We start from the raw sequence: 13,552 nt of genomic DNA, 5'->3' as shown, positions 1-13,552 counted from the left end.
TAAGGTCAAGTTTTCCTGTCTCCTCCCTCTACTGAGAAAGGGAAAAGTCCTGAGCTCATCCAAGGACAACAGAAAGTTAGAGCCATCTAGACCCCCTGGTGGCGAAGTGGATAAGAATCCACCTGTCAACACAGGGGGCGCGGGTTCGATCCCTGCTCCCAGAAGATTCCATATGCCGCAGCTGCAACTATGCCCGTGAGTCACAGTTACTGAGCCCATGATGTTACAATTACTGAAACTCACAAGCCTTTCAGCTCATTCTCTACAACAAGAGAAGCTATTGCAATGAGAAGCCTGTGCACTGCAGCAAAGACCAAGCACAAGGAAAATAATAATAATAAATAAAATAAATAAAACTTTTTTTAAAAAAGAAAGAGCCATCCATTCAAAATATTGTACAGGGATTTGCCATCTCCAAGGTCAGTTATTTCAGCCCAAATTTCCTTTAAATGATCAGTTTTGAAGGCTCATCTGGTGTTAAAAATCCAGGACTATAAATATCCTACACTGTGGGTCTAAATGAGGGAAAGCTGTTGTAATTCAGTTAATTTTCATGAATAACAGGAGCTGCAAAAGCCTAAAGGTTGAAAACAAATGTCATGGGGAATTATTGTCACCACTTTTTGTTCAGGTTTAAGAAAGGCCAGATTTAGAATGAAAATATTAGGAGAATACTAGATTTGACCTTCCATACAGAAGAGCCTTCCCAATATCTATTTTCTGTCATGAAAGGTTTGTGGTGGATAGTGAGCTAAAATATTAGGTTGACAAAAATGTTTGTTTGGTTTTTTCCGATATAAACCCCGAAGAACTTTTTGGTCAACCCAATATTAGTTGGAGGTTATTTCAGAAAAGATAATTGTGGATTGGAAGTTTTAGCTGACATTAGCATAAAGGGTATGGATGAAAGGAAACAGCAAAGAAGAAAACCAGAGACTATGCGAAAGAGGGCTTCCCTGGAGGTTCAGTGGTAAAGAATCACCTGCCAATGCAGAAGATGCAGTAGACACGGGTTTGATCCCTGGATCAGGAAGATCCCCTAGGGAAGGAAATGGCACCCACTCCATTTTCATTTTCTCACCTGGAAAATACCATGGACAGAGGAGCCTGATGGGCTACCAATCATGGGGTTGCAAAGAGTCGGACATGACTGAGTGACTGAGCATTAGAGAGTCAGGACTGGGTAACGTTACAACTGCACTTCTCAAGTAGAAATTCATGGTGAAGGACAATGCCTGATAGTAAGAAGTGTGTTTTATTTCTCGTCTATCTAGGTTTTGAATTAGGGGGTGGGAGAGGAAATTGGCATCTTGATTTGGAGAGATTCTACTAGAAGGAAATGACTTGGAGCCCACTGAGTAAGATTAGCTGGGCACAGGGATATATAAATAAAATTTCCCTCTAGGAAACACCATGGTTAAGGACTACAGGGTGGATTGGGAAGGTCATGGTTCTGGATGCTTCTGGGATGGAAGCAGAACTGGATAATGGCAAGTGATCACACCAGGGAAACCTCAGAAGTCCAGGGAGTTTCTTAATTCTAGTAGCACAACTGTGATCATAACATATGGTAATCTAAGCTCTAGAAACCCTGTTGGACCGAGTTAAGGTCTGAAATTGTTTGCACTATAGGGGAGGCATTGTGGTGCTAGGCTTCCTGGGTGGCTCAGTTTGTAAAGAATCCGCCTGCAATACGGGAGACCTGGGTTCAATCCTGGTAGGGAAGATCCCCTGGAGGAGGGCATAGCAACCCACTCCAGTACCCTTGCTTGGAGAATCCCCATGGACAGAAGAGCCTGGTGGACTACATGCCATGGGGTCACAAAGAGTTGGACATGACTGAGTGACTAAGCACAGCACACATTGTGGTGCCAGATATTCTACTTTGTGTCATAGGCTGACAACAAGATGGTTTTGGCCTCTAAGAAAGTGTGTGATCTGAAGACAGAATCCTAGGAAGAATAGTGATCAACTTTAGAATGTAAGTTTCAACATCAGGGACCTTGACTAAGTATTTGCTGAAAATGCATCTATGCAGGTATATAGGAAATGTATTCCACTTACACGAATTCATTCATCTGTTTACTTATTTATTTGCTCACTTATCCCACAAAAGCTTATTCAAGCCTCTTTATGCCATGTATGTAACATACAATCATGAATAAAATCTTCAAAATTCTACCTTGGCTATTAGTGCCTCCTCCAGAAAAGTTTTCAAAGGATGACTTCACTCCAGCTCAAATCTTAAGTGACTTGGACAAGTGTGATGAAGTCAGAGAGATGGAGCCATGTTCTTGGCACACCTGACAGGTAATGCTTGTGCCTTAGTGCTCTGGTCCAGCAGGGGGCACAGTTGTATAATAGTGAGTGAGGGCTCAGTTGTGTCTGATTCTGCAAAGTCTCAGACCATGGCCCATGAGGCCCCTCTGTCTGTGAGACTTTCCTGGCAAGAATACTGTAATTGGGTTGCCATCTCCTTCTCCAGGGGATTTTTTCCACATAGGGATCAAGCCCACATCTTCTGTGTCTCCTGCACTGCAGGCAGATTGCCTTGAGAAGTGATCAGTTCAGACTGAGATCTATGTAGGTCCCCTAGGTCAGGCATTAGAAATTCTCAATGTTTCAAGTAATTGCTAATTAATTATTTGCACAAGGAAGACCAAAAGTCTCAATACAGAAATCACCAAGATCATTTCCAAGAACTTTGTTTCTGCCTCAAAATACTCAGTAAGAAAGGTAGCTGGCATTTTTAAGACACTGCCAGAGAGCTTTTGAAGAAAGTAATATTGACATAGAAGCCAGTACATATGGGTCCTATATAAATTTAGCAGAAACATTTTGTTGAGAGACTATTATTTTGGAAAACAGAGTCTTCTCTGACTTTAGTTGCTATACATGTGTTTGTGTCAGAAAGAATAACCGGTGAGGAACTTTGTCCAGTTGGGGAATATGAACTTCCAGAAAGTTTCATCTTATAGTAGGTAGATGTAAAAGTTATTTCCATCTCATATATTAGTATTTTCCTGGCTCTCAGCAGAAGAATTGCAGGTGTAGGTAATTAGAAAATTGCTGTGGAATGAATCATCATGTTTCAGCTTCCGTCTTTTGACTGAGAATGTGTATTTTGTCAAGTGGTAAGAATTCTACAAACTTTAATAACCACTTCTTTTGAAAAAAGCAGGGTAAATTTTGTGTTTAATTACAGTAATTCTAATTTACTACACATCTATGCATGCATTCACTCACAATATTTTATTTTTTCACTTCAAATTTAGTGTTCACAGTTTTGTTTGTATGTGGAACCTGGCAGGGGTCCATGGGGTTGCAAGAGTTGGACACAACTTACTGACTAAACCACCACCACCACGTTTCTAAAGATGATGATAGATAGAGATAAAAAACACTGTATAAAATTCTTTAAAAGTAACAGAATGAATTATGAATTGCCATAAGTAATTAAAGTTTACTCTCTGTGAGACTTTGGATAGTTTATTTCAACTGTCAGAATTTTAGCATCAAAATGAAGCTAATAATAGAATGTTGGGTTATCATGAAGATTAACAAAGATAATATTGGTAAAAAACATACACAAATGTGTATATGTCTATCTACAAAAAATGTATATACTTATATATGAAATATATTTATATATATATGAAAGCAAAAGTGAAGTCGCTCAGTCATGTCCGACTCTTTGCGACCCCATGGACTGTAGCCTACCAGGTTTCTGTGTCCATGGGATTTTCCAGGCAAGAGTACTAGAGTGGGTTGCCATTTCCTTCTCCAGGGGATCTTCCCGACCCAGGGATTGAACCCGGGTCTCCTGCATTGCAGGCAGACGCTTTACCCTCTGAGCCACCAGGGAAGTGTGTATATCCATATCTGACTGTTTGCAACCCCATGGACTAAAGCCCACCAGGCTCTTCTGTCCATGGAATTTCCCAGGCAAAAATACTAGAGTGGTGCCATTTCCTCCTCCAGGGATCTTCCCAACCCAGGGCTAGAACCAGAGTCTCCTGCATTGGCAGGTAGATTCTTTACCTCTGAAACACCTGGAAAGCCCATATATTTGTGTGTGCATATATATATATATATATATATATTCAAATTTTTTTATTAAATCAAAAGTTGTACCTGTTGACCTGGATCCTTGACCTCTCTTTTATGTCGTGGATGAAGTCTTTTGGGATAAACCACTTCATAGTTTTTCACTCCTGGAAGCTCTTTTATAGAATTTACTGAGAAAATAAAACGTTGGAGAAGATTAAGCTAAGCAGAACTAACATAGGCTACTAGGTAACGACCTTCCTGATGGCATTGCTGATGAATGATACCACATGCAGAGGCTTTAACTTAGTTATATGAGAGAGTTATACAAGTGCCAACATAAGAAACAACCAAAAAAATCAGAAACCCACTCTTTCTATCTTTAACCTATATCTTCAGATATTTTTTCCACTGAAAGTTTACCAGTTCCTCTGCTTAGTGAATATATTTCTTTGGAATTTCCCCACTTCTTTTTGCCTCTAGGATCACCTAGGGGAATGGAGCAAACAGTATAGACAAAAACCAGGACAGGAGAGAAGGAATCAAACTAATCCTCCAGAAAGCTAATCAGTGTCAGAATAATCGAATTGAAGCACTCTGAAACTACACAGTGTTATAAAAATTAAATAATGAATGGATGCCATTTAAGATTCAAGTATATTTCTGTTGGGTTTTCCAACAGGAATATTTTTTACTAGTGAAAGAAACTGAATCAGTAGGAAAAGTCTCCAGTACCAGCTCCATAGATTGGGCTAGCTTTTGCAGTACAGACAAACCTTCATGTTTTTGCATACAAATACCAAAAAAGAAAAAGAAAACTAGAGAAGCAGACAATTAGAACACTAGCACTGGTCAGGAAGGAAAATTTTTGAGTCTGCAGTTATGTTGAAAGAGAATTGGAAAGCTTCAATTTTCTATCTGCATCTTGAGATCTCATATCAATCTTGCTTCTGGAAGTTTTCTTTTTTTTTTTTAGAGAAATTCAGATTTCCCAAAGCTAACACAAAATTTTCTATTTTCTTTTTTATTTGCCCACATGGTTCAGCACAGACTGTATGTACAGGGAAATCAAGGTGCACAACTTGGTTTGAAACTTCTGGCCAAACCAGAAGTTAGGTCCTAACTGTGACTGCAAAGGCTTTAAATGACTAGAGGGTATTCTTAGCTTATTAAAATTGGTAAACCTAGGACCTTCCCTGGTGATCCAGTGGTTAAGAATAAGAATCAGCCTGCCAATGATGGAGACAAGGGTTTCATCCCTGGCCTGGGAACTAAGATCACACGTGCTAAGAGCCTGTGTACTAGGAAAAAGACCCAAGGCAGGCAGAAATTTTAAAATTATAATAATAAAAATAAATAAATAAATAAAATAGGCAAACCTAAATTCTATGATAATACAAATTTATGTGACTGTGGTTGATCTTATAGCAAAGAAAACTGTATTTTTCATTAATCAACTTTCATGAGTGTACACTTATCCTAATGATGCACCAGAGAAGAAAAGTGTTTATTTTTTCAAAGTTTCTTCAGAAACTAAAGTAGAAACTTTCCAAAATTGCCTAGTGATGTTGATTTTGTTTTATCATTTTAGGATAGTTTTCATTCATCTGACCATTCTTAGAGCCATTTGCATTTAACTCTGAAGGATAGGAAAAGGGATTAAATTGGCAAAGAGCTCATTGGGTTCAAAATGGAGTGCTTAAGTAATGAAATGGCTTTTCTTTCACTGACTCAAGATTTATCCTTAAAAACATTCCCAAAACACTTAAAGCCATGACATCAACACTTACCTTAACTTTAGGTTTAGTTTGGGTTTTTTAATTGTTCAGAAAAATTAGTCAAATTAAATGATTTCTAAGTCCACCTCATGCGAAGAGCTGACTTACTGGAAAAGACTCTGAGGCTGGGAGGGATTGGGGGAAGGAGGAGAAGGAGACGACAGAGAATGAGATGGCTGGATGGCATCACCGACTCGATGGGCATGAGTTTGAGTGAACTCTGGGAGTTGGTGATGGACAGGGAGGCCTGGCGTGCTGTGATTCATGGGGTCGCAAAGAGTCGGACACGACTGAGTGACTGAACTGAACTGAAGAACAGTTCAAGCAGTCTGGGAGTTTTTTATTTTTATTTAATTTTTGGTAAAGGAAAATAATAGCATTAGTTTTAAAAGTTCATAACTGAAGTTCAAAATCTTAAAGGAATATTAAATCAGTCATTTTCTTTCCATATGGTGAAAATTGTCATTGTTGTTCAGTCCCTCAGTCGCTAAGTTGTGTCCAGCTTTTTGTGACCTCATGGACTGCAGAACACCAGGCTTTCTTGTTCTTCATCATCTCCCAGAGCTTGCTCAAGTTCATGTCCATTGAGTCAGTGATGCCATCCAACCATCTTGTCCTCTGTTGTCCCATTCTCCTCCTGCCTTCAATCTTTCCCAGCATCAGGGTCATTTCTAATGAGTCAGCTCTTCACATCAGGTGGCCAAAGTATTGCCCACTTCAGCATCAGTCCTTCCAATGAATATTCAGGACTTATTTCCTTGAGGATTGATCTCCTTGCAGGTTTGATTTCCTTGCAGTCCAAGGGACTCTCGAGAGTCTTCTCCAACACCACAGTTCAAAAGCATCAATTCTCTGGCACTCATCCTTCTTTATGGTCCAGTTCTCACATCCATGCTGCTAAGTCACTTCAGTCGTGTTCGACTCTGTGCGACCCCATAGACGGAAGCCCACCAGGCTCCCCCATCCCTGGGATTCTCCAGGCAGGAACACTGGAGTGGGTTATACATAACTACTGGAAAAACCATAGCTTTTACTGTATGGGCCTTTGTCAGCAAAGTGATGTCTCTGCTTTTTAATATGCTTGTTCCTTGGAAGAAAATCTGTGACAAATCTAGACATCTTATTAAAAATCAGAGACATTACTCCAGAAATTAACTGATGGTAGCAACACAATTCCCTACAGCTTCCCATTATTCTGTGTATAAATACACCAAAGGCACCCACGCGCTGTCTGGTGATTGTGTAATCGACACAATTAGTCCCATTAATATGGAGCTCATGAAGCCATATATTCCACCAATGCTGCAACCAGAGTAACTCTTCTAAAACTGCTGCATGAAAAATGGCTTTCATTCATAATACACATTATTCTGATGGGGAATATTAGTCCAAACTGCCCTCAGGTCATAAAAAAATTATTATTCAACTAATTCCTTTTATAAAAACAGAGGGTGATAACACTCACATGCTCCCCACCAGAGGTGGTGAGTGCAAACAGGCAAATCCACCCAACACAAGTTTTCTCTGATGTACACATTGATCTCCACGCACCCAGTTCATAATCCAAATTCTAACATTTCATGAAATCAGAAATCATCAACTAACTCTTAAATGTGAAGTCTAAATATGTAAATCTGTGGTGAACTGTCTTTCCAACTCTTTGTTTGATGGCCAAACACTTCCAATGGACAACCAAATTAAATCAATGAATAAACTAAACTAGCAGAGTTTTTCAAAAGCTTCCAGGAACCTCTCATATTTTTTTCAGTTTGAAGTGAACAGATTTCCAGCTCTTCATGCTTTTACAACACAGGACATCTCTAAGTAAAACAGATAGATTTTCCCTTAATGGCCCTTCTTTTTCTGAAACCAAGAAGGCCCCTGAAAGAATGAGACTTGAGATATAACTAATTATGCAGCAGGAAGAGAGAGGAAATGGACCCACATGTTATTTGGCTCATTCATCCTTAAGTGTGATGGAGATACTGCAGTCTCCTCCCAGCTGAAAAACATCAGGCTAATTACTCTGAAGCCTGTGGAATGATCACAACTAACTGCCATCCAGGAATTCCACAAATCTGAAGACAAAACACAGTGTTTCCACCAATTCATCTCAACACTTGCTTTTCTCTCTCCCGCAGAACTCACAAACTAGATTAGTTCTAACTAGCAGAACTGGATCAAAAAAGAAAACTGTTATTCAGGTTTGGGTTAGATCATTATTTTCACTGCTTAATAGTTTTAGAAAAGTTAAATCTTTTATTTTTGGACTTTTAAACACTTTTTATTTGGAAATAAATTCAAATATACGTGAGAGTTGCAAGAATAGGAATAGTAGAAACAACATCTTTATAGCCTTTGCCCAAATTTACCTGATTCACAGATTCACCCTTTTCAAAACATGCTGATTAGTGAGAAATAAAGTATTCTTGTAAGCCACCAATATTTTGAAGTTGTTCTTACTGAAATTTTGCATATTCTCAGCCTCTCACATATATACATATGTTATATACATGTGTGTACATATACATATACACACAATTTTTTCTAATCATTTGAGGATGAGTAGTGTTCTTGCCTGGAGAATCCCAGGGACCATGGGGCCTGGTGGGCTGCTGTCTATGGGGTTGCAGAGAGTCAGATACGACTGAAGTGACTTAGCAGCAGCAGCAGCAGTTACATTAGATGCACCATGATTCTTTACTCCTACAAACTTCAATATTTCCTAAGTATAAGAATATTCTCTTATACCACCACAGCCCAACAATCAAATTAAAGAAATTTAACACTGACCTAACACTTTATCATCTATATTTCAATTTTGTCAATTGCCCCAGTAATATCCTTTCTGGTATTTTATTCATTCCATTGCAGGGTCCAGTCTAGAATCAGGTCTTTTATTTAGTTTTCATGTCTCCCTACCTTTTTTTAATCTAGAATTTTCCCTCCCTTCTTTCTTCCTTCCTGTGTTCTGTCTCCCTTTCACTCCCTCTCTCTGTCTTTACTTGTGTGCGTGCTAAGTCACTTCAATCCTGTCTGACTCTTTTCCACACTATATACTGTAGCCCGCCAGGCTCCTCTATCCATGGGATCCTCCAACAAGAATATTGAAGTGCACTGCCACAGCCTCCTCCAGGGGATCTTCCCAACCCAGGGATCGAAGCCCTGTCTTGTCTCCTACATTGACAGGTTGGTTCTTAACCACTGGCACCACCTGGGAAGCTCTTCTTTGTCTCTAGAAAAAGTTAAGTCTTGTTTACAGGATTAATAAAACAGACATTAATCTGGAAGGCTACTTTGTTTTTTAATATGCATGGGGCATTTTGGAGCTTAGCCTTTTTTTTTCCCAAAGATACTGTTTAAAGAAGTTTCTTTCCAAACTAAACACAAGATGTTAAGCCCTGAATCAGGGTTTATGCAATGACATTGACTTAAGTTCTGGAATTCTCTGTACCCCACCAAACTATCTGATGATTTTAAACTTTATGTGATAAAAAAAAGTACAGACACTAAGGAAAAAACACATCCTAATTAAGTCTATCATTTTGGTTATTAAGATTAAATTACAGATATTCTTTTTGGTCTTCTAGTTACCTGATGAAAGCAATAAGAAATTGCTAATTTGAAGTAAAGTGATTTCAAAAGATACTGTATTCCCTGGGCATTCTGCTGAAATAAAGACCTTCCTCTTTGGTCTCAGTTTTTCACCCCCAAGCACCTGCCACATTCTTTAAATTTTTTCCCCCTTTCCACAAGGAAATCTCTTGTTATTTTTCTTGAGGGATTGTAAAGCTCATTACAAACAGTTGGCCTGATTTTACTTCATTTTTTAAATTTCACATATTTAAGAACTGGGCAAAAGTATGCTGGGAGTGGCTCTTGTTTATTCTCTGGGTGATGAGGGCAGAGAAACAAACAAAAAAAGATGGGAAAATGAAAATTGTTTTACTTCTTACATTTGACTGGAAAAGAAATTAATATGGGAATGATATCAGGGTATTTCAGTGACCATAGAAACACTCTTGAAAATACACATTGGAAGGTAAGAAGAGAGGGAGCTTTCTGTCCCAGATGGAAGATGGGGGCAGGGGAGCTTTCTGTAAGGACTCTCCTCCCCATCCTCACAAAAGCCACTTCAGAACCTTGGTCCTCCACCACCAAGCATTCAGAGATATCATACTTTTAGACTTAACTTCTAAAAATATTGTGTCTCTTGGGGCAATTGTGAGTGCAAAGACAGGGGAACAGAACCAGTTGGTATGCCCAGTTTCATCAAAAAGGCTATAATGTGGGTGGCACCCAGTGTCAGCTATGCTATTCTGTTAATGGATCCAGCTTGATCTTTATGCTGTTGGATAAGGCTAGTACACAAACAATTCTTATGTTTCAACCAAGCAAAGGGCCCCAGAGAGTTTTCAGTGATTGTATTTTCAGAAAATGTGGAAAAGAAGGTGTCTAGTAAGTTTGATTTTTTAAAAATAGGAGTTTTAAGTCAATAATTTAAATATCTAGCACAACTTTTTAAATTAATTTTTATTGGAGCATAGTTATTTTATAATGTGTTAGCTTCTGCTTCACAGCAAGGTGAATCAGCTATATGTATACATATATGCCGTCTTTTTTAAATGTATTTCCTTTTTTTTTCTTGCCTAGCCTCACTGGAAAAGACTCTGATGCTGGGAAGGATTGGGAGCAGGAGGAGAAGGGGACGACAGAGAATGAGATGGCTGGATGGCATCACCGACTCTGTGGACATGAGTTTGAGTGAACTCCGGGAGTTGGTGATGGACAGAGAGGCCTGGCATGCTGTGATTCATGGGGTCGCGGAGAGTCGGACACGACTGAGCGACTGAACTGAACTGAACTGAACTGAACTGAGCAGGTGCAAGGGGTAGGAGAGTCTTTCCCTTCCTAACCTCATCCTTCTTGTTTGTATCATTTCTAGGTCCCAACAAACATTCTAAAACCCAAGAAAACATTTACCAGGGAAGGAGTCTCAGACATTGAAGTTAATGTGCTGACTTCAACAAGCTCTAGAAGTAGAAATAATCAAAGGAAATATGTTATCTGATCTAACATACAAGAGCTTCCCAAGTGGCTCTAGTGGTAAAGAAACTGCCTGCCAATGCTGGAGATGTAAGAGACTTGGGCTCGACCCAAGTGGGTCAAAGATCCCCTGGAAGAGGGCACCGCAACTTATTCCAGTATTCTTGCCTGGAGAATCTCATGGACTGAAGCAACTTAACATGCATGCACATATATTTATAAATATATTTATTTGGCTGTGCTAGGTCCTAGTTGCAGCACTCAGGATCTCTAGTTGCAGCATCCCAAATTCTTACTTTTAGCATGTGGGATCCAGTTCCCTGACCAGGGTCCCCTGCACTGAGAGCACAGAGTCTTAGCCACTGTACCATCAGGGAAGTCCCTACTTTTTAATCCTTAAACTAAAAACTGCTGCTTGCCATCTGGCACTACAAGAATGAAGTCACTAGTAGTAACTGATCTTCAATACATAGCCTGAAACAAGAGTTCAGGGCAGAGATGAGAAATGAGACACTTGGCTCTGGGAGAAACTAGTAGAACAGACCTTCAGATAGTTAGATACTTTTAGGAGAAGATATTATAAGCCTAATTTCTTGCATTTTCCCATATCTAGAAAAGCACTAAAATCATTAATGGAGATATCCAGCAGCAGTTTTCTTATGATCAACCTGCCCAAATGTGTTGTTGATTGCATGCATCCCCCTCAGCAAGATCACTGATATACTGATCTCCCTGCCCTACCTCTTGAAAGCAATTCCCCAGTTATCTGAGATGCTGTCTCCCAGACTATTGTCCTCATTTTGTCCCAAATAAAGCTTCATTCACAAATTTCATATTGTGTCTTTTTTTCAATAACAAATGTTTGATCTAACCAGAAAAATGGAAGTGAATGATCGACTTAAGCTTTATGGCAGCATTGTTTTGATCAAGTAATATCACGGTGCTTTATAAACATGAAATGTTTATTTTTAATGCATCATATTTATTTCTATTTCAATGTATTTATTATCACCAATAATAAGAGGACTAAATATAAAAAGGGGTAAGAAGGCAAGAGGAGAAGGGGCGACAGAGAATGAGATGATTGGATGCTGTCACTGACTCAATGGACATGAGTTGGAGAAAGTGCTGGGAGATGGTGAAGGACAGGAAAGCCTGACCTGCTGCAGTCCATGTGGTCACAAAGAGTCGGGGACACGACTGAGCAACTGAACAACAAATACAAAAATGTGATCGAAACGAAAAGAGTCAAACTGGCTCCAACAATAATAACATACTTTCTGAAGCCTCCTGCACTGTAATAACCAGTCAAATCTGCCTCATCTTAACCACTCTAAAAATGACAAGGTTGATTTTGAGGCCTTCCATTCTTTGACTCAAAGATCATATTCATTGGTTAAATGATGGTGAATGAAATCTCCCCTGTGACTTCCCTATTCTCAGATCATATGTGTAAATAGTGGTCAAGAAGCCCCCTTGCTTCTCCTTTATACTATTTATATCAGTCAGAGCCCCCAAAAACAACAGATTAAGCCTGCCAAACTGGTTAGTAAAGCTGGTGAAAAAAAACTTTTGGGAGAAGATGAAAACCAAGCAGGTATTTAACAGAATCTGTAAAGGAATTAAACGCCTACCTGGAAGTGGAGCAAGGAGTAAGGTGGCCATCAGAAGCTGTTGCCACATGCTGGGTGCTCCCAGGAGCCTGGTATCCACTCTTCTCACTCAAGCAGACTGCCCTCCTGGTCTGTCCCTTCCTCCTCTCAAGTGAGACAGACCGAAACCCCAGGGTTCATTCTTGTCTCTGCTTCAGGAAGTGTTTACTAAAGGTGTTGCACAACCTTGGAGCTGTGGTCCTGTAACAATGGCACAGCAGGCGGAAGTTCTGGCTGCTGCCTGGCTCCAAGATCCCTTTATCCTATGCTATTGTTTCTCTGACATTCCCCATGTTCCCCACTTAAAAGTAGTCCATGTCCAATAAAATTCTATATTCCCAGAAGCCACCAGGAGAACGGCTTCAATGTACCTTGACAAATATGTGTATTTATTATCTGTATAAGAAATATACTTGTATGTACACTCTACTATATATAAAATAGATAACCAGCAAGGACCTACTACACAGCACAGAGAACTCTCCTCAATATTTTGCAGTAAACTATAAGGGAAAAGAATATGAAAAAGAAGTAGATCATAATATAGTAGAGTTTCCTTCCCATTTAGGGCACCATGGAACATCTACAGTGTGAATTTATATAAAATTCTCTTTTCCATTATCTTGTATCCTTAGCCTCTTCTTCCACAATAGTGATCTTGGGGAACTTAAACTATCATGAAATAAGAATGTATGACCCTATAAGCTTAAGGCTTTTGAGCTCCCCAAGGGTATTCATATCATCAATAACAACCAGGAAAGAGGGGTTAGGGGAAGCCTTTAAGACTCAAAGAATGTAATTTCCAGAAAAATATTAGGAGTTGTCACAGGTGGTAGTGAGTCCAAGTTGGCATGTCCAGCTCTCACACTGTACAGCTAATTAAACAGCTAACATTTATTACAGCTGCTTACTAAATTCCAGGTCCTTTATGTGTATTATCATATTGATTCTTATAATACTCCTGTTTAATAAATATCTTACTTCTATTTTGTATAAGAAAAAAATGGGGTTTAAAAGTTTAAAAATTCA

General features: G+C 39.3%; 1 protein-coding gene across 2 annotated transcripts in view; it reads right to left on the bottom strand.

Annotated features, from left to right (window-relative positions):
- The window catches only part of ADAM28 (ADAM metallopeptidase domain 28), a 78,034-nt gene extending 65,408 nt beyond the window's left edge, over positions 1 to 12,626 (bottom strand). Inside the window, exons 1-2 of one of the 2 annotated variants that reach the window (XM_055427238.2) lie at positions 12,506 to 12,626; positions 4,135 to 4,238 (exon numbers count right to left, since the gene is read on the bottom strand). In XM_055427238.2, the coding sequence (XP_055283213.1) occupies positions 4,135 to 4,238; positions 12,506 to 12,554 (153 nt within the window). In that variant the 5' untranslated portion in view covers positions 12,555 to 12,626. Of the gene's footprint in view, positions 1 to 4,134; positions 4,239 to 12,505 lie in introns of those variants that run through there. The other variant, XM_055427239.2, reaches the window with a different exon arrangement.
- Positions 12,627 to 13,552: the final 926 nt, after the last annotated feature.

Source organism: Moschus berezovskii, chromosome 7 (genome assembly GCF_049115385.1).
Source record: "Moschus berezovskii isolate FMDL1 chromosome 7, NW_MosBer_1.0, whole genome shotgun sequence".
In the NCBI taxonomy this organism is placed as follows: Eukaryota; Metazoa; Chordata; class Mammalia; order Artiodactyla; family Moschidae; genus Moschus; species Moschus berezovskii.
Note: the sequence above shows the minus strand (reverse complement) of the source record. Positions and strands in the feature narration are given on the sequence as shown.